This window comes from Paroedura picta, chromosome 2 (genome assembly GCF_049243985.1).
Source record: "Paroedura picta isolate Pp20150507F chromosome 2, Ppicta_v3.0, whole genome shotgun sequence".
Lineage (NCBI taxonomy): Eukaryota > Metazoa > Chordata > Lepidosauria > Squamata > Gekkonidae > Paroedura > Paroedura picta.
The window spans coordinates 169,108,667-169,130,547 of NC_135370.1; the positions used below are offsets into that span (position 1 = coordinate 169,108,667).

The 21,881-nt window shown below is 47.5% G+C and overlaps 1 protein-coding gene across 5 annotated transcripts in view; it reads left to right on the forward strand.

Annotated features, from left to right (window-relative positions):
* The window catches only part of MARK3 (microtubule affinity regulating kinase 3), a 97,737-nt gene extending 93,354 nt beyond the window's left edge, over nt 1-4,383 (forward strand). For 3 of the 5 annotated variants that reach the window (XM_077323760.1, XM_077323762.1, XM_077323763.1), the window contains 2 exons: nt 1,293-1,337; nt 3,762-4,383. In XM_077323760.1, coding sequence (XP_077179875.1) covers nt 1,293-1,337; nt 3,762-4,107 — 391 coding nt within the window. In that variant the 3' untranslated portion in view covers nt 4,108-4,383. The remainder of the gene's footprint in view (nt 1-1,292; nt 1,338-3,761) is intronic. The other 2 variants (XM_077323764.1, XM_077323765.1) reach the window with 1 other exon arrangement.
* The last annotated feature ends 17,498 nt before the right edge of the window (nt 4,384-21,881 follow it).

Consider the following 21,881-nt stretch of genomic DNA (forward strand, 5'->3'; position numbering starts at 1 on the left):
CACCCACACTGACCCCAATTCCATGCTCAGATGATTCCCCCACCAATAACCTCCCCTCCCCCCGAGTCCCTGGCCAATGTGGCCTGGAGGAAATTCGCCTCCCTACCCCAAAGTGGCAATCGGCATTTCTCTGGGCATGCAAGAAAGGTCCACAAGAGCCAAGCTCAGGCACAATCCACACACTCACAGTCTGCCTAAGTTCACAGAATCAGCATTTTTGTCGGATGGCTCTCCAGCCTCTGCTTCAAAACTTCCAAAGAAGGAGAACCCACCACCTCCTGAGGAAGCCTGTTCCACTGAGGAAGAGCCAGAAACGTCTTCCGGATGTTTAGCTGCAGACATCACTCTTGCAAGTGCATTGCAAGAGAAGGGAGTGTGTGCGTCCGCAGCCGTGCATGTGTTCCTGTGCCGAAAAATATGTGTTAATGCCAGCTCTGCATTATGAGCTCAGGCAGAAATTCTGCATCAGCCCAAGTTTCCCAGAAGGGTCATGTTGAAATGGATTAAAACTGAGGAGGTCTTTTCCCTCCCAAAGCGTGTTCCAATTTTGTGCGTTTGGGCGGAATTGTCGACTCAGAGGAAAGGTTCCTTGGCTGCTAATCTATCTCAAGGCGGAAGGCAGCTTCAATCAGGCACTGGTGAAGGAGACGGCAAGGTTTCCTGATGATCACTGAGGTGCAGCTTCATTGCCCACCGTTCCAGCAGGCGCTCTAGCAAGGTCATGCTCGGCTTGTCCTCAAGCTTTTGCACACTGTCTCTCCCTCGGCAGTGCAAATGTGGCCATCTTTGCAGTCTTCGGTTCTTTCCAGAATATTAAACCTGTAGGGAAGGCAGCGGGTGCTAAGTAGGTGGAAGTGGATATACCGTGATGAGCAGAATACACGGGGGTAGCAGTTATCAACTGATTGCAGAATAAATGGGTAGCAATTATCCAGTGATTGTGGAGTTAGTCCGTTTATATATCGAAGGAAAATGGAAAGGCTGGGAAATCGATGCTGAAAATACGAAGACGGAATTTTTGTGCGCTATCAGCTGAACTGAATTTCCAGCGCTGTTCCAGTACTGTCATGTGTGTAATAAGTAGGTAGCATTTTGTGGCTTCCAAATATATTTCATTTGGGCAAAGGCACGTTTGGTGTCCCAAGCCGACCGATCCGTTTTGTTCTGCTTAGACGCCCAGGCTTTTATAACAATTGCGAGATGTCACTTGTGAGTGTTCCTGCTAGTGTAAGATTTGTCTTTCTTTTTCCCCCCCCCGCTTCCTTTTGTGCTTCGGCATTCTTTTCCTTGAGGCTCCCAACTGAATATGAGAGGAACGGGAGATATGAGGGCTCAAGGTGAGGGCAACTGTTGTTGTTGTTGTTCTTGTTGTGTTAAAATGTTCCCCCGTAGGTGAGTTTTTGAACCCTCTTCTCCAGTTCTTTTGTGACGTGGCTTAGGAAACGGAGCTAAGGTGGCGGGACCCTCTGGGCTTTAACGAACGTGCCACAACCAAGAAAGCCATCTCTCTGCAGAGCTGTGATTAAATCACTTACAGGCCTAACTCGGGATTTCTGACATTTCCCCGGGGAAAGCCATATATCTCAAGATTGCTGTAATGGCTATTAAACCGCAGCCGAGAAAGCCAAAAAGATTACAAAGCAGTAGGCTTCCTCGTCGAAGCCGGAGGCCGTCGCTGAAAAGAACTTCCCAAAAGAGACCTTAATATACACCGTTGGACGCTCCCCAGTTTGGGAGAAAACATCAGTGTGTAGCGTGGAACCGACTTTCATGCACCTGTAAGTTAATCACAGAAATGTCTGTCAGACGGCCTTGGTTTTAAACGGGGAGCCCCTCTTTTTGCAGGCCTTCTAGGATTTCATCGGCACATTTCCTCAAACCACGATGAAAGCTGAACTATTAAATTGAATTCTTCTCTTCCACAATAATTGTCTGCAAGGTGGCTTTAAATTTGCGCGGTGACCAGCTTAACACCCAAAGTTCAGGTTATCTGTTGGGCTAAAGAACACTTGCACCAAGAAGGGGTGGTCAAACTGCGGCCCTCCAGATGTCCATGGACTACAATTCCCATGAGCCCCTGCCAGCGGTCGCTGGCAGGGGCTCATGGGGATTGTAGTCCATGGACATCTGGAGGGCCGCAGTTTGACTGCCCCTGTTGTTTCTGCCCCCCCATACATACACTTTCATTTTCTCTCAGCCATTTCCAAAGGGGTGGGGGGATATAGAAAGTGGGAAGGCAGCAATATGGGAGCCTTTGTTTCTCACATCTGAACATCATGCTCCGTAAGAGCATGTTTTGGTAGACTGTCCCACAAGGCTATGGGAACAGCTGCACACGCCCCCCCCCCTCTGGACCACAGCTGCTGTTTTTGCATGCTTTCTTTCTCACAGCGGTCATGGAAAAGAGATTCTTTTGGTCACCAATGTATTCCCGGTTCAATCTCAACTTCGATCAATTGTGTCTAGAAAAGGAAATGATCCTAACTATTTCGCATCCCCTTTGGAGCTAGACTTACGCAGCCACTATTCCACAGATCATACAAGATACAAGAAGTAAAAATTTTTTAGCTGCTTTCAGTTTGTGGGGAAGTCGGAAGGTCTGTCCAAGCCATAGGCTTTCTCCCTGGGGTTTCATAGTCTTAAAGAAAGATGTCCTAAGAGACTTTTCTCCTAGGATTTCCTGGAGCAAGATTAGAGCAGGGGGTACCAGACATGGTGTCCAGGGACACCTTTTCTGGTACTCACCAGATTTCTTAGAATGTTGGTCCAGAGAGGCTTCTGATAGGCCACGGGAGAGTTGATTGGCTGTACAGATTTTTAACAAATTTTGCTTTGGCATCAGCTGCCACTGCAGCACAAGTCACTGTGCAACTGAAGGTAAGCCATGGCAGCCATGTTGTGGTCAGCTGTGTCTCCTTCCACCATTCTGTGTCAGAATTCCAAAACACTCCAGAAGGTTGGGGGACCCTCTGGGGTTAGAGATGACACAATACAGCAGCCTTGCTGAAGACTGCCTGTTCCCTGGCCACCGCTTGAGTGGGAGACCTCTCAGGAATCTTACAAAAGCCCCCTTGAGCTCTCTGGCTGAAGAAAAGCAGGGTATCAGTGCAGTAAATACATACAGAAGACAGGAGAACAAGCAAACCTTATTCATTTAGTATAGGATCTGCACAAAAAAATCTCAAGCATTGCAGCCGGTTCCTGCATTTGGAGGATGAGGCCAGGGTGCCCTGCCTTTCTTTTAGCACGAGTCCTAGGACGTGGTTACAGCAGACTTGCTGGAGACAGGCAGCCCAGGATCTGCTTGGAAGACACTTGTAAAAATCTGAATGTCGTTTCAAGGGCAAACATACACACTTGGTCCCTTATGGAAGATGCAGAAGCACCTTGGAAGGACAGTTCTGAGCAGAGAAGCGGGGATGGAAGGCTTTGGGATTTTCCCTTCCTCGGCGCTGCTGCTTCTCTGCTTGACCCCATGCCCACCCCCTCCTAGGGCTTCTTTCCATCAGCCCCCTTGGGTCAATTATACGTATTTGCATGCAACGGCCGTTTAGCGTTTCGCTTTCCCCCTCCGATAACGCCTCGCAAAAAACAGCTCTTGACTCACCCTGGGGCTCGGTAGCAGCCGCTTAAGATAACCCGCTTCGTAATAACGCATGCTGCGGGGGCAGGGGCGGGGCTTCGACTAACATTAACAATCGGCAGGGAAGCGGAGTCGCCCGGCGGACACTGAACCCCCCCTGCCCGATTTTCCTTTCCAGCCGCAACGTGGCCGGCGACCAGAAGGACGACAACAAGGAGGCGAAGCCCCGCTCCCTGCGCTTCACCTGGAGTATGAAAACCACCAGCTCCATGGACCCGAACGACATGATGAGGGAGATCCGCAAGGTCCTGGACGCCAACAACTGCGACTACGAGCAGCGGGAGCGCTTCTTGCTCTTCTGCGTCCACGGCGACGGCCACGCCGAGAACCTCGTGCAGTGGGAGATGGAGGTGTGCAAGCTGCCCAGACTGTCCCTGAACGGCGTCCGCTTCAAACGGATATCGGGAACATCCATAGCTTTTAAAAACATTGCTTCCAAAATTGCCAATGAGTTAAAGCTGTAATGAGAGGGGAGCCATCAGAGTTTGTAAATTTAAAGAGAATCGGTAGCAATTTCAAGTGGGGTTGTTTTGTTTTTTGTTTTTTTTTTCGTTTTGTTTTTTGAGAACACCAGTGGAAATGTATAGAATAATATTTAGGGCAATAACTTCTGCATCTTCTGAATCATGATATTAAAAAAACAAACCAACAAGCTGCTGCGCTGGGAGGGAAAAGTTGGACTTTTTTTATATATATATATAAGTGCACTACAGCATTAAAGTTGCCTCCTATGTAAAATATTTTCCCTTTTCTGCTTTATTTTCCATTGCTCTTGAGTTCCTGGGTAAACCCTTCTGAAAACACCACAATTATCTAGGTTGGGCTAGGCCTCCCCTCTGTGTGGATGTGTTGAATGTACAGGACGTGTGTATAACTATGCTTTAAAAAGTGTTATATGTTAAAACGGGTCATTGGGAAACATCGAAGATGTACCAGTACTTCCTTTTTTGGGGGGTGGGGGATGGGGTGTGTGATTTTGGTGCTAAAATTGAAGCCGCCAAGGTGGAAACGCTTTAAAATACCTGAATTAACCAGGAAATGCCGGTTTTACAATTCACTGCTGTGTTTGAGACTAGTATGAAGGGTTTTGCGTTAACGGTTGTGGACAATTATTCCTGGTTCATTTTGTTTTGGGGGGAGGTTTTTTTGCTCTCATGAGGTAATTTAAAACTCCTGGTTGTTGGGATTTTCCCCCCGCCAAAGTCTTGCATTATTTCGCCCTCCTATTTATTATTATTTAAGTCTGAACCCAATTCATATTACAAATTTGTGCTAAATTAAAATTGTGGGGAAATGTTTCCAAGTTTTTTTCTTTTCTTTTCTCACTAAGTAAAAATTGAGCCATTGAGGGTTTTTTTTTTTTTGCCTACTAGAAATCACAGGTTTTGTTAGGAGTTATTTTGAAGACTTGTATTCTTGCTCTTCTGTACAGCAGGACTTGATAGACCCCTGCCCTTGGTTAGTAGCCTACTGAACTTGCACTGTTATCTTTTAATACCTGATGTTGAAGTCGGTAGAAAGTGCTGCCAATTTACAGCATATTAAAAATCAAGAAAAAATCCTAACAATTGTTTTCAGGTGCACAACTGCATTGGTCTATTGCGGCAACAAGAAACAGGATTGAATGGTATCTTACAAATTTTATTCCATTATGTTCTTCTGCAGACTAGACCAACTCTTTTTGGTGAGCAGCATGTGAAAATAAAAAAAACAGAGAACAACCCACCACCTTTCCACATCAGTGCTTATGTTCTAGACCAGCCTCTCTCAACTTTTCTACCGTTGAGAAACCCCTGAAGTGGTGTGATTGTGCAGAATACGGTTAGGAAGCATAGCTGCATACATACCCACCCAGGGCCCCTCCCCTTCCCACCCCCTCCAGGCCCATCATTGGCCATTGGGGGGCAGGTTGGTCATATATGGTCATCTCACCTGATAAATGTTAAAAAATATATTTCAAAATTAACTCCCCCCATTCTGGAAACCCAGGGCCATCAAGAAACCTGTTCTAGACCATACCTAACGGTGGTCTGAGATAGTCAAGCAGCAGTCAGTACCTAAACTTTCTATATTCCATCTTCTATCATCATTTGCTGCTGGTGTGTCTCGTGTGGTAGTTCTGTTCCTTAATTATGGAAATAAATCTTGATCATCTTGCCTGTGAACAAAGAAGTAATTGGGATGTTCTGGGTTTCATGGATATCTAGGCTAGGGACTCTCAGAGAAATCCCGTATTCTCTGTCTAGGAAACCCAGAGGTTGCCATTGAAATTGTGCAAGTTGTGTAGATTTATATGGGGTTTTGCAGAATTTGGGGGGGGGGGGGTTGTGTGAAACAGTAGATACGTTGGAACAAATACCTTTTCAAAGTATTTTAGCAATAACAATCATGTTTGGTAGATGAGTGCAATCCTTAAGCTATTAAAAGCTGGGTCCGGATTTCTGGTTCCACAGCATTTTGCAGTATTTTGCCAAATATTTTTCAAACTTCCTCTGAAACGAGTGATGGCTGAAAACCCAAATTGGCAATGTCTTGCGTTGTGAGGGTCTACTCAGCAATTTGCCATACGTCTGCAACATGTAGATTCTATATATGCACAACGCTCTAAAAACCGAAGAAGAGCCGTCCTAGATCAGACCAGTGGTCCAACTGGTCCTACATCCTCTCTCATGCAGGGTCCAACCAGTTCCTCTGGAGGGCCAACAACAACGGGGCTCTGACGTTACCTCTTGGTGTTGGGATTCAGAGGTTTCCTGCCTCGGAATGTCACCATTGCTTGTAGGCACCGAGAGGACCTATCCTCCCAAAATCTGTCTAATCCCTCCTCTTTGTTATTATATTAAAGCCGTCTGTCTGTGGCCATCAATACATTCTCTAGGGATTTTGAGGTGACCACTTTCTTTTCCCACCAGCCCCTAGACCACTCTTTTCTGGGACACCTTCTCCTTGAATCGAGTTGCAGTAGTATGCAGTCCCTTTAATTCCAAGCCATTGTATGCGTGCCTCCTGTGAATTAGATTGGATATTCAATTATGACTTTTTAAGTTCCTTGAAATGTTTCCTGTTTAAACCCTTTTTGATTTCTCACTTCTGACCACACAGGGTAATGAATCAGCAGGATTAAGGGTTTTCGTTCTGTTTTAAAGAGAAAACTGTTCTTAGACCCGCAGTGAGTCTCCATCACAGTTCAGTCTCTTTCGATGCACCTGTTATCAGAGTTCACCTGGGATGCTGACTGTTTTTAACCAAGTTACTTATTTGTAATTCTTCCTTTGCTCTAACTCAGTGGTCCCCAACCTTTTTATCACCGGGGACCGGTCAATGCTTGACAATTTTACTGAGGCCCCAGGGGGGGTAGTCTTTTGCGGAGGGACGTCGTCGCCACCGCCTGAGCCCCTGCTCCACTTGCTTTCCTGCCGGCCCCCCTGACTTCCTACCACCTGCTGGGGGGTGCTGCCAGCAGCAGCTGCGCAGTGCCACGCCGAGGGGGAGCCCCAGCCATGGCAGCCGCTGGAGAGCACCAAAGGTGAGCCGGAGGCAGAGTGGCAGGGCAGCCCCCGAGGCAACAGCTGGGGAGGAGGACGAGGAGGAGACATGGCCCGGTACCAGTCCCCGAACCAGGGGTTGGGGACTGCTGCTCTAACTGGTTGCTGAAGTTTCCTTGGTGATATACCAGGTAAGTGAACCATAGAGGAAAACATAACTTATGGGGCTTCCAAATAAACCTGCACAGGGCTGCTAACTGTAGGAATTGTTGGATGTTGACAGTCATGAATAGCTGTGCTTCATTTCGTTAAAAAGATTTCTAAAAAAATAGCTCTCTAGGACAGTTAAAATCTCTGGTGAGTATGCAAACATCCTCCTCTCTCTCTCTGTGTTTTAATAAAAATAGCAACAGAAAAACAAGGAACCTCTCCAAGGCAATATTCTTGTTCTAACAATATTCAATTTTAATACAGTTTTGGGGAATGGTCTTTGACTAACATTCCCCGATACCTTTGAGCCGATGGCCTATTGATATTATTAAAACACTAATATAAGGAAATGCTGTGGGATTTTTCCACACTGACTAACTTTCACTATTGTTACAACAATCTTATATTGGAGGATTCAACCACTGAAGAAAAGATATTGAAAACGGAAATTATATATTATATAAATATTATATATTATATAATTATATATTATATAATTATATAATATTATATAATATAATATTATATAATTAGAACAAGAATATTGCCTTGGAGAGGTTCCTTGTTTTTCTGCTGGCATTCTATTGTGAACCTTCCTTTTTTCGTGTTGTAATCTTAATCAAAATAGCAAGTCTGCTCCCTGCCAACACAGCTGATCTTGTGGATATCTTCAGCATCTTGATACTTTAAAGCAGGGGTAGTCAAACTGCGGCCCTCCAGATGTCCATGAACTACAATTCCCAGAAGCCCCTGCCAGCATTTGCTGGCAGGGGCTTCTGGGAATTGTAGTTCATGGACATCTGGAGGGCCGCAGTTTGACTACCCCTGCAGGACTGCAGCAGAAGCCTGATAAACAACTGAGAATCTCCACTGTTTTTTTAATCTTACTGGTAATTCCCGAATATATTTGGGATTTTCTCAGGGATTTTTGCCCAGTTTTCCTGAGAAAACCTGGATAGCTTTGAGATGGCAAAATTCGGGTTGGGTAGATCCAAATGCATACCCCAGTCACGTAGTCCTACCTGTTGAGTCGCAAGTCCCTGTATTAGCTGCCTTTTCCCCTACCTTTCAAAAGACCCTGCTACTACTAATGCACAAGCATGAAGAGCACTATGCATTTTGTTTGTTGCATTCACATCGAGGGGTCACAGAGTATGGTCATGCTGGTGGTGGCAAAGGCTCTTCCAACAGCTTTGAACCCTGGTTCTGTTCATTGCTGTTGGCATCTTTAGGGACTCAGCTTGATATTTCCCTGGGTCTCCTGTTCTGATCCTTCCATTCCTAGCCTTGATCCTGGTAAGATCAAATTAGTGGCTGTTCCTCTTCCTGTCATGTGACTCTGATGTCCAGGGGACTTTTACATGCTTGAGGTCCTCTGAACTACAAAGGCTAATGTAAAAGCAGTATTTCTTTTACCTTTCTAAACATACTTGACCTCCCATATGTATGCTTTCCAAAGCTTTGGTGCCACCACAGAGAAGGCCCTTTCTCAGGTTGTCATCTGTATAGCCTCAGTTGACAGGAGCAAACGAGGCCGGCCCTCCCAGAATGACCAGAGTCAGCAGATAGGTTTGTATGGGAGAATCATAGAATAATAGAGTTGGAAGGGACCTCCTGGGTCATCTAGTTCAACCCCCTGCACTATGCAGGACACTCACAACCCTATCACTCATCCACTGTCACCTGCCATCCCCTTGAGCCTTCACAGAATCAGCCTCTCCGTCAGATGGCTATCCAGCCTCTGTTTAAAAATCTCCAAAGATGGGAGAACCCACCACCTCCCGAGGAAGCCTGTTTCACTAACTGTCAGGAACTTCTTCCGGATGTTTAGATGGAGTTTCTTTTGAATTAATTTCATCCCATTCATTCCGGTCTGTCCCTCTGGGGCAAGAGAGAACAACTCTGCTCCATCCTCCATATGGTCCCTAAGGTATGTTGGTCCCAGGATGTCTAGGGCTTTGAAGGTCAACGTGGGCACCATGAATTGAGCCTAGCAGCAAGTTGGAAGCCAGTGTAGGTAAACATGACTGGGATGATACGATTCAGCCGCTGAATTGTTGAATCTCACCGGGGAAGTGCACTGACAACCGTGACCTCTCATGTATTTTACTGTCATTCACGGCATACTGCTTTGAGGGGGAGAATGTTGTAGAAAGCACTTCCATCAAGGACCTGTGGAGGGAAATGCCCTGTAAGCCGACAGGGTGTACCATAAATCAAATAAATGGTGTTTTCAGAAGACAGGAAGCACTTTAGTCACACTGATCCACTAATGTCACGCCAGCAACATTGGCATCATCTCTCCATGTCCTGCAACACCAGCGCCTTTAAAAATATTAAAGATGTGTGCCCTGCTGCCAAGCAGTCTTCCAGAGGCCAGAAATATAAGAGGGAGGGAAGTGGTGGATCATACTCCGTCCTCAGGCCACATTTTAATAAAGACGGTTTCTTTTGGTTAACATTAAAAGTCATTGGAGGTTTGTTTGTTTTTTTCCTTTTCATACCTGAAGTGCCCCCAAAGTGTTGCCAATTCTCTCTTGGGAAAATTCCTTGTGATTTGTTGGAGGGGGAAGAGGTCACTGGACAAGTGATGTCACTCTAGGACTTCTGTTTCTCCTAAAATCTATGGCGCACAGTAAAGTTTGTGCTCTATGGTGCACAGCAAAGCTGCCATTTCTTCCTGCGGAGATGATCCGTGTGGTCTAGAATTCCATTGTGATTCCGGCGGAGCTTCAGGCCCCACATAGAGGTGAGCAACCTCTACCCATGCAGTAGGGGGCGCCAGCCTCCAGGGGTCCTGGGGATTCCCCTGGAATGGAGAAAGTGGGTGGACTATATGGCATTGTACCCCCCTGATCTCTTTGTCTTCCCCGTGCTCCAGCCCATATCTCCAGGACCTTCCCAAGCTGGATCTGGCAATCCTACCTCCCATCCCCTGCTGGTGGCCGTGTAACTCTACCATGTAAGCAGAGATGCCTGCCTTTGGCTCCCCTCACAAGGTCTGGGCTGGTTTACTATTAGATATAGCCAACTGGGAAGGGCGGGCTACTATGATGACAATGATTATCGTGGTGGGATGCTTTTTTGCTCAGAGTGCAGTGAAAGGCAGTGTGGTGTAGTGCAGGGGTAGTCAACCTGTGGTCCTCCGGATGTCCATGGACTACAATTCCCATGAGCCCCTGCCAGCATTTGCTGGCAGGGGCTCATGGGAATTGTAGTCCATGGACATCTGGAGGCCCACAGGTTGACTACCCCTGTAGTGGATAGCGTTAGTATCAGGGAGACCCATGGTCAGATCCCCACTCTGCTGTTGACTGTATCTACAGCATCAGGTGGCCACTGAAAGCATAAAATGGAGGAGGGAAGAAAGATGATGGAAGCCAATGGGGCCAATTGGGAGAAAACTGGGATGTTAGTAAATTAGATTGTGGCCTTTGCTAAGATCGAGAAGAGGAAATGGTGAACGGTTTCAAGGTGGTTGAAAGCTGCGTGTGTGCCGGCAAAGAGGATGGCAGTGATCTTTGAAAGACATGGTAAGTACTTTGTGCCTTGTGTATTGTGTTTGTGGGTTGCTGCTTTGGAGATTAGTTAAGAACCTAAAGCCTAAGAAGATCCGAGATGTAGAGGCCTCTTCATCCAGATCGTCTTAACCGTTAGGACAACATTTCTCGACTTTTTTTACTGTTGAAAAACAGAATCACAGAATCATAGAGTTGGAAGGGGCCACACAGGCCATCTAGTCCAACCCCCTGCTCAACGCAGGATCAGCCCTAAGCATCCTAAAGCATCCAAGAAAAGTGTGTATCCAACCTTTGCTTGAAGACTGCCAGTGAGGGGGAGCTCACCACCTCCTTAGGCAGCCTATTCTAGTCCTGTCTTACTGCTGAGACACTTTTTTACCGTTGAGAAACCCCTGAAACATCCTCCAGGCTTCAAGAAACTCCCAAAGAGGTACGATCATGCAGAATATGTTTGGGGAACATAGCTGTGCACATGCCCATCTGGGGCACCCTCCCCTTCCCACCCCCTCCAGACCCATCACTGGCCATTTTGCCATTAGTCATATCACCCAATAAATCATAGAATCATAGAATAATAGAGTTGGAAGGGACCTCATGGGTCATCTAGTCCAACCCCCTGCACTATGCAGGACAATCACATCCCAATAACGCATCTACTGTAACCTGCCACCCCCTTGAGCCGTCACAGAATCAGCCTGTCCGTCAGATGGCCATCCAGCCTCTGTTTTAAAATTTCCAAAGACGGAGAACCCACCACCTCCCGAGGAAGCCTGTTCCACTGAGAAACCACTCTAACTCTCAGGAACGTCTTCCAGATGTTTAGACAGAATTTCTTTTAAATTAATTTCATCCCATTGGTTCTGGTCTGTCCCTCTGGGGTAAGAGAGAACAACTCTGCTCCATCCTCCATATGGCAGCCTTTAAAATACTTGAAGATGGTTATCAGATCCCCTCTCAGTCATCTCCTTAAAATGTTTAAGAATTTTTTTAAAATATTAAAAATTAACTCCCATCCATTCAGGAAACCCAGGGTTATCAAGAAACCCTAGGCTTTCACAAAACCTGGGTTGAGAAAGCCTGCTTGAGGTTCTTAATTCAATTTGGGTTAAGTTTCCCCTCCACGGCCACCTGCCCCACCCCCACACCCCAATTTGAGTTTTGCTTGAGATTCCTTGCAGTAGAGGCTGTCAGACAGCAGACCCCTAACTAAACTTTTAAAAGATAGATTCGGCACAACAAAACAAAATCAGAGTCCAGTGGCATCTTTGTTGGTCTCTAATTTTGTTTTGTTAAACTTTTAAAAGTGTAACGACGCTTGTAGGCCACACGGTGTCCCTCACGTTCCGAAACCCAAAGAAGGGAGCTGATGCTTTTGAATGGGCTTTTCACTGCTCTCAGAAAGCTGATGAGAGTGCTAGTTAAGGACAACATACCAAGAAAGGAGATCCTGCAGTCTGTGATGCTCACTTTTGCAAACAGCTCCATTAATCAGTTCGGGCCACGAAAGGTGCTTCTGCTAGGCCTCTCCTCTTGACTTGGACTTAAGGGCTTTTGTGGAGGGTGTTTGTAGGGCAAGAACATTACCCACGTGCCCGGGAAGAATCAAAAAGATGTTGCTAACTAGTGAAGCGCTCCCTGAAAAATGTAACTTCCCTCTTTTCCAAAAGAAACTCCCTTAATTTAGCATAGCCCTTTGATTTAAGATTCACATTAGTGACCATATTAAACAACATTTTGATCTCCTGCTAACCTCCAATGTTTTTTTCCCCCTTGTTTTTCAACTTGCACCGTTTGGCCTCCTGGTTTGGTTCCCCAGCATTCACCTGTCTTGCCTAGCAAGGTCAACTCTGATTGGCAGCTGCTCTCAGCACCTCTCCTCGGGGGATGGCTGGGATTTTTGACATGTTTTGCATTTATGCTGTACCACTGAGCCACGACCTCCCCCCTCCAGGGAAGCTCTCTTTGACCCTTGTTGTTCTATGAAGCTGGATCAGGGCCAAGCCACCAATGAGAGACACCAGTATTGTCCCCCCATACAAACAGAACATTGTCCGAAAGGTCTCTTATTTGGCATGTTCCCATGGAAACAGAAGCCTCATGCCCTCTGGCTTCACTGTTTCTTGATGCTGACTTGTTTTTAACACGTATCTGCTAGCACAGAAATGGGAAACTCATGCCCAGGGGAATGTCAATCGCCACTTTGGGACCAGAAGGCAAATTTGCTCCAGGCTAGACTGGCCAGGAATTCTGGAATTTTTTGGGGGGGGCATCATCTGGGCATGGAATTGGGGTCACTGTGGGTGGGCAGGTGGTTGTGAATTTCCTGCCTTGTGCACGGGGTTGGACTAGATGTCCCTGGTGGTCCCTTCCAACTCTTATGATTCTAAATCAGTCTGGCATTCCAAATGTGTTCAGCAGCAGTGGTGTGATGGTGGGGGGAGAAAGGAACGCACAACCAGGCAATCACAGTTAGAAGGCCTGGGTGTGTACACGCGCACGCATGCACACAAGCGTAGCACGGCTGATCTTATGAGAAAGCAGCCGGCCACGAATGTGAAATCAAGGCTGCACTGGCCCATTAAAAGTGAGCTGTGACAAGAAAAGGGTTGTATCTTTCCATGCCTGGTCATTAGGCCAAGATTAGTTTACTGGAGTTTCCTGCTTTTGATGAATGCTTGGGAGGTAACGTCAGGGGGAGACCTTGTCTTCTACACCTTCTTGTTGGCGCTCTAGCAGCTAGCTGGCCAAGGGGTGCAATAGGGTGCTGGAGTGGATGGACCATTAGTCTGATCCAGTAGGGCTCTTCTTAACGTTCTGCTCATGTTCTGACACCTTGCTGTTAAATGCACATGATATTTAATGACGAGTAACTCATTATGGGGAAGGCACTGGCAAACCACCCCGTACTGAGTCTGCCAAGAAAACACTAGATGGCGTGACCCCAAGGGTCAGACATGACTCGGTGCTTGCACAGGGGATACCTTTACCTTAACCTTTAGCTCATTATACCAGCAAAATAAAATCAGAGTCCAGTAGCACCTTTAAGACCAGGGGTTGTCAAACTGTGGCCCTCCAGATGTCCATGGACTACAATTTTTCAGGCTTTGAGAAACCCCATAAGTGGCACGATCGTGCAGAATATGGTTGGAAAGCAGAATTGTGGACATGCCCACCCAGGGCTCATCCCTTTCCCACCTCCTCCAGGCCCATCATTGGCCATTTTGGGAGGGGGGGTCCTGGGCAAGATGACTATATATGGTCATATCACCCATAGAATCATACAGTTGGAAGGGATATTCAGGGTCATCTAGTCCAACCTCCTGCACAATGCAGGAACTCACAACTATCTGCCCACCTGCAGTGATCCCAATTTCATGCCCAAGTGATTCCCCCCCCTGCCAAAAATCTCCAGAATCCAGCCTGGCCTGGAGGAAATTCACCTATCCTCCCACAGTGGCAATCAGCGATTCCCTGGGCATGCAAGGAAGGGCCACAAGAGACAAAAACTGGCACATTCAGTTGTGGGCACCACAACTGGTAGTCTTCAAGCAAAGGTTGGATACACGCTTTTCTTGGATGCTTTAGGATGCTTTGGGCTGATCCTGCGTTGAGCAGGGGGTTGGACTAGATGGCCTGTGTGGCCCCTTCCAACTCTATGATTCTATGATTCTAGAAACTCCAGCATGTCCAGAGGAGGGCTAAGAAGATGGTGAGGGAGACCAAGTTGTATGAGGAAAGGGTAAGGGAGCTTGGTCTGTTTAGCCTGGAGAGGAGACGATTAAGAGGTGATATTATAACCATCTTCAAATACTTGAAATTCATTCAGAAGAATTTTCGGCTAAGCATCCGGAAGACGTTCCTGACAGAGCGGTACCTCAGTGGAACAGGCTTTCTCAGGAGGTCATGGGTTTTCCTTGTTTGGAAGTTTTTAAGCAGATAGATAGTCATCTGACAGAAAAGCTGATTTTATGATTGGGAGTGGGTGGGCAGGAAGGGATGGGCCAGTGTTTGTCTCTTGTGGCCTTTCCTTGCAGTGGCTAATCACCACTGTGGGATGGTAGGTGAATTTCCTCCAGACCAGACTGGATTCTGGAGATTTTTGGAAATGTGAGGCGATCATTTGAGCATGAAACTGGGGGGCACTGTGGGTAGGCAGATAGTTATGAGTTCCTGCTTTCTGCAGGGGGCTGGACTTGATGAGCCGATGTCCTTTCCAACTCTATGATTCCATATATAATCTATATCGCTACATTTCTGCGATGTAATACAGGCCAAGCTTTATCCTTCACCTAAAGCACACCCAATGGAAGCAATTTTGACTGACCCCTTTATCCTTTTGTTTTGGTTCAGTAGAAATCGGAGCACAATCAGCAGTCCCCGTACCAAGAACCCTCTGGCGACAAAGCGCTTCGGACTCCTGGAGGAGAACCCAATAATTGGTCCCCTGGTGTCTTTCCCCAGCTGCCTTGTTTCCGATATCTTCTTGTTTGCACCACAGGAGGCCCTGCGGCATTGCAGAGCAAAATACGTGCGCGTCAATTCACAGACGGGGGGGTGGGGGGCGTCAGGAGCTTCAGGTCCCTGGTGCTCTCACAGGGCGTGTGTTGAAGAACCAGGCTCAGGAGTTCTTTCCTGAAGAGCCACACACAGGTGTCCACACCAAGGTCTATTAGCGCTTAGAACTGGGCTTGCTTGCGGCTGAGTTTCGGAAGGTTTTAAGGTTGACTGGTTGGGTTCCAACTGTTTTAAATTCTTTTGTTTTGTTGGGGTTTTTATGCTGATTGTTAGCCGCCACAACCTTCATGGGAGTGGCGGGATAAAAATGATGATGATGATGATGATGATGATGATGATGATGATGGAGGAGGAGGAGGAGGAGGAGGCGGCGGCGGCTATGGAGTCCTCTCTCCAAAACATCCCTTTTCTCTGTCTGCCACCAGGAGATGAGCTTTAATTCCACCTGAGGGCTGGCATCCCTATTGATGGTAGTGTTGACATGTACCTCACCCCCTGTCCTGGTAGAGCAGCCAGATCTAGGTAGGGAAACTCCTGGTGATATGGGGTGGAGATTGGGGAGGGCAGGGGCCTCGATGAGGTACAATACCATACAGTCCAGCCTCCAAGGCAGCCATGTTCACCAAGGGAGCTGATCCTGGAATGAGCTGAAATTCCACCTGCAGGCCGGCATCCCTTGTGAGTGCCAAAGAAAAGCCATCGGCCAGCAGATTCGAGCTCTGGCTTAAGGCCTCTCACCAGGGTGAGCGTAGCATTCCCCGAGGGAGGGCAGCCCCGAGGATCTCTGATGGGGTTTATTGCAGCTGTCCTTCCCCAGCTTGTTCAGTCGGGAGCGTTTGGCCACCAACATTGCAGCCTGCGCATGATGCCCAAGATTGGCTATTGGTTCATCTAGCGCAATATACCCTTCTCTGATTGACTGTGGTTCTCTGGGGTGGGTGGGGATGAGAGAGCTCTAGGAGAACTGCCCTGCAAGAACAGCCCTAAGAGAACAGTGTTTAGCCCAAGGTCACCTAGCAGGCTTCATGTGAAGGAGGAGTGGGGAATCAAACCCGGTTCTCCAGATTAGAGGCTGCCACTCTTACCTACGACCACATGCTGGCTCTAAATAAATCCACTCTAAGGAGGCCAGTCACAGATATGATTTAGGGCTCTGCAAATCAGGGGGGGGGGGAATCCATGGTTTGAAGAATAACCCCCAAAGGTTAAGAGTGGCGATAAATCCGTAGGTTCAGAGGTGGACATGGACGCTGGGAGTCATTTGAGGTCTTTATTAAGACCCCAGCATAGTACAAGCGGAACTGAACTGAACCAAGTAACCCCCCAACTTATATATGCAAGCCGCATAATAGAACTTCCCGCCACTGTGTGCTATTGATCAGATTCACTTAAACTGATTGCCTCTGGCAATCTAGCCGCGTATTGGTCAATTTCAAGCTTGGTCCTCTGCAGGGCTACAGACACAAATGGCCTCTATTCATGTGCAGACGTTTTTGCATTACTAATAGCATGAATGGAGTCACTGAAGCAGTCGGTGCAAACTTAAATGGACTCTGGGGAATGGTAGAGGACAGGAAGGCCTGGAGGATCGTTGTCCATGGGGTCGCAATAGCATGAAAAGGCTCCTGATGGCCAGCAGAAGGAAAGAACTGTGGCTCATGGAAGTCCCAGACGAGGCTGGGTTGGGCAGCAGAGGTCCTGCACAGGAACCGATAGTGAGTGGGGGAAAGCGAGGTGATGGAAGGACAGAGGTGACCCAGATAGGGGTGGATGGAACTGAGACCTGCGGAACACGGGAGCTTGGGGTTTCCTTTCCCCTCCCCCCAGCATCCTTTTTGTCACCATCTGACTTGTTACTGTTACTTCATCTTGATTTACTTGTACACGTGACCTGAAGACTTCCTCCACTTCATAGAGTCACAGAAGCATAGAGTTGGAAGGGACCTCCAGGGTCATCTAGTCCAACCCCCTGCAGAATGCAGGAGACTCACAACTACCTGCCCACCCACAGTGACCCCAATTCCATGCCCAGATAGTGCCCCCCCCAAAAAAATTCGCCTTCTGATCCCCAAGTGGTGATTGGCATTTCCATGGGCATGCAAGAAAGGGCCACAAGAGCCAAGCATGGACACAGTCCCTTCTGCTCACCCACTCACCATCTGCCTAAGTTCATAAAATTTCTGTCAGATGACTATCTAAAGGTAAAGGTATCCCCTGTGCAAGCACCGAGTCATGTCTGACCCTTGGGGTGACGCCCTCTAGCGTTTTCATGGCAGACTCAATATGGGGTGGTTTGCCAGTGCCTTCCCCAGTCATTACCGTTTACCCCCCAGCAGCAAGCTGGGTACTCATTTTACCAACCTCAGAAGGATGGAAGGCTGAGTCAACCTTGAGCTGGCTGCTGGGATTGAACTCCCAGCCTCATGGGCAAAGCTTTCAGACGGCTGCCTTACCACTCTGCGCCACAAGAGGCTCTTTATCTTTGATGACTATCTAGGCCAGGGGTAGTCAAACTGCGGCCCTCCAGATGTCCATGGACTACAATTCCCATGAGCCCCTGCCAGCGAATGCTGGCAGGGGGTTATGGGAATTGTAGTCCATGGACATCTGGAGGGCCGCAGTTTGACTACCCCTGATCTAGGCTTTGCTTAAAAACGTCCAAAGAAAGAGAACCCACCAGGTGTTTAGCCAAAAATTCTTTTGAATTTTCAGGGCAACAGAAAACAACTCTGCTCCATCTTCTCTATGATCAGCCCTTCAAGTACTCTTAGTCACCTTCTCTCCAGCTAAACAGACCAAGCTCCCTCGACCTTTCCTCATACGTCTTGGTCTCCAAACCCCTCAGCGTTTGCGTTGCCCTCTGAGGACACGATCCAGTTTGTCTACATCCTTCCTCAGTTGTGATGCCCAAAACTGAGCACAGTTCTCCAAGGGAGGCCTAACCAGATCAGAGTAAAGAGGAGCCATCTCCTCAAGCATTCTGGAGACCATGCTACTTTTGATACAGCCCAAAATCGACGGGGAAAAGGGGCAAGAAATAAAATCCTGAGAAAGAGCATGCCAAGATCTGTATTTGTAAAAAGCCAAGTTCACCGCTCCTTGGCTACTTCCCTGCAAAGCCAGCCAGAAAAGCTTTCAGCTGTGCTAGAGGCCACTTCCATCTGTAACAAGAAGCAATGTGTGTCGAAAGGGAAAGGTCTCTCCAGCCGGCCAAAAATAGCCTCCTTTCTCATTGTCCCTTATCTCTTTCCAGGCTTTTTTCCCCCCTATGCATCAAATATATCCTTATTTTTTATTTGGTTACTTGAAATCCAGATGTGTTTCCTTGATAAGCTTTTTTATTAAGCCTATCAATGATTTTGAGCCTCCTTCGGGTAGGGAAAAGCAGCATATAAGAACCAACTCTTCTTCTTCTTCTTCTTCTTCTTCTTCTTCTTCTTCTTCTTCTTCTTCTTCTTCTTCTTCTTCTTCTTCTTCTTCTTCTTCTTCTTCTTCTTCTTCTTCTTCTTCTTCTTCTTCTTCTTCTTCTTCTTCTAAAAGGGGTGAAAAAGGAGTGGCCAAATGCCAACAAGACTGCACCATTGTGTAAATCTTGTTCTTGACCTTTGACACCTAGACAAAACTCTCCTACCTCTCCAGCAGTGAAGCTCACAATTTCCCCCAATTTCTTTTCAAGAAGCAGAGCAACTGGAATAGAGGAGGCAAGGTAACTACCTAGTTCTACCTACCCACCTACCTACCTACTATCTGACTGATTGACCAGCTTTGACCGTCAAGTCAGTGGCCCTTGCTGGGGAAGAAGAGAAGAGGAAGATGTAATCTTGGGCCTGTCACTTTTTTTTTTAACATAACTCGCCTCATACGGTTGTTAGGATAAAGGTTCAAGGGCCCTTGTGTTCTCTCCAGAGCTCCCTGAGAGAAAGGTAGGCCAAACAGGAAGGGAATAAAAAGAAATGGGAGTATACAGAGAGAGCCAGACGTTAGCCTTTTGTCTGTTTGCGAGCGTGATTTATCATCACATCAGCTTTCTGATGGTTCTGGATGTTGTGAGAGAACAATCACATGTTGTCAGCTATCACCATATCCTTTTTAAAAAATATATATTTTTATTGCAAGATTTTGGTTACATAAAAAAGAACAAAAGTAATGAAGAGAAATTAGAAACAGCGAGAAGCAGGGGTAAATGCAGTAGAAGGAACGGGCATACAAAATACAAGTCATGTCAAATACAATTCCTCAGCTTCTCATTTGTCATGCCTAATAAACTACATTGAAATGCCTTATTGCTGCGGTCCACAATCTTTTGCAGGCTGCGGACCGCTGCGCTGGGGTGTGGGGAGAGGGCGACCCGGGGCCCCGCGCACATGCGGCAGCCCCGGCGCAAACGCGCATGAGCAGGCTTGCCACATATGCGCGTTTGCACCCCCTCTGGACACAAACGCGCATGCAAGTCCGTGCATGCACGTTTGCACCGGCGGCATGCCAGCGGCTGCGGCTCCCTCTCCCCGCCCCTCCAGGCCACAAGGAAATTGACCGACAAAGTGGCCGATTAGCTTGCAGCCCGGCAAGCTTCTCTTCTCCCCCCCCTTCCAAAGCAAGAAGGTTTGGCGGCCTATTTGCTCGCGGCCTGACGAGCTTCTCGCTGTGGGGGGGGGGGAGAGGGAGCCACGGCCCGGCACCGAGGCCTTCATGGCCTGGCACCGGGCTGTGGCCCGAGGGTTGGGGACCACTGCCTTATTGTACCATAATAATCCAGTCTGTGAGCTGGGTGAGGCTGAGAGAGCGCGGACAGGGCTCAGTGCGAACAGCTCTAACAGGACTGTGACTAGCTGGATGGAGGAGTAGGGAATCAAACCCAGCTCGCCAGATCAGAAGCCAGATCTTAGCCACTCTGCCCCTCTTAAAAGCAGCAATTGGTTTATTTCTAAGCATAGTTCATAGTGTTGATATAAGATAAGTGTAAAGTTCTGCATCTGGGTCAGAAAAATGAAAAGCATGCCTACTGGATGGGGGATACACTTCTAGGTAGCACTGTGTGTGAACGAGACCTTGGGGTACTTGTGGATTGTAAACTAAACATGAGCAGGCAGTGTGATGCAGCGGTAAAAAAGGCAAATGCCATTTTGGGCTGTATCAACAGAGGCATCACATCAAAATCACAAGATGTCATAGTCCCATTGTATACGGCACTGGTCAGACCACACCTGGAGTACTGTGTGCAGTTCTGGAGGCCTCACTTCAAGAAGGACGTAGATAAAATTGAAAGGGTACAGAGGAGAGCGACAAAGATGATCTGGGGCCAAGGGACCAAGCCCTATGAAGATAGGTTGAGGGACTTGGGAATGTTCAGCCTGGAGAAAAGGAGGTTGAGAGGGGACATGATAACCCTCTTTAAGTATTTGAAAGGTTGTCACTTGGAGGAGGGCAGGATGCTGTTCCTGTTGGCTGCAGAGGAGAGGACACGCAGTAATGGGTTTAAACTTCAAGTCCAACGATATAGGCTAGATATCAGGAAAAAAAATTTCACAGCCAGAGTAGTTCAGCAGTGGAATAGGCTGCCTAAGGAGGTGGTGAGCTCTCCCTCACTGGCAGTCTTCAAGCAAAGGTTGGATACACATTTTTCTTGGATGCTTTGGGCTGATCTTGCGTTGAGCAGGAGGTTGGACTACATGACCCATGAGGTCCCTTCCAACTCTATGATTCTATGATTCAGAAATCAGGCATTTGTGGATCAGGGAAAAGAGCCTTCTTGGTGGTGGCATCCCAGTTGCAGAATATTGTTCCCAGCTGCAACTGGCAAATCCTTATGAGACCCTGCATTGGGAATGCACTTTTAAGTTCACTCTGCTACAGTGCCCTTGCAGTGCAGCATCCTTTCCTCCTTCAGGATCTGGACAGCCAAAGGTGCTGTGATTGAACCCGTTTCTCTCCAAAGCCCACTTCTCACTGAAGGATGGGGGGGGCGCTCCTCCTCTCCTCCCCTCCTCCTCTCCTCCTGTCTCTGCCAATTGACAATAACTAACAATAAAGACATTCCTGCAATCTCTGTGTGTGTGTTAAGCATAGGATGCAGTTAGGGAGGATGCAGAGTTAGGGAGAAAATCTTAAAATGAACCCTGAGCTTTTCCTGGAGGATTATCAAGGATCTTTTCCCCCCCAAGTGGTCACTTAACAGTGTGGGAAGATGGGCTGGCAGGCTGAGCTTGTGCAGGCGACCGGCTTTGGGGCAATCTGGCCGTACCATAACCCGGTCATCTATCAGCTTTCTACCCATTGGCAAGGAGGCTTTGCTTCCCAGAGGGGTGGGAAACTTGTGAGTGCTATAGCTATTAAATACCTCGTTTTAACCATTTTAATCAATGTTATTTTTCCCCTGTTACTTTTAATGACTGTGTCCCATTAACTGCCCCGAGCTGGCTTGTTGGGAGGGACAGTCATAGACATCCAAATAACAAATAAAGAAATGATATTGCTTTCAGGACTCCGAGGTGTGAACAGCTGGCCAAG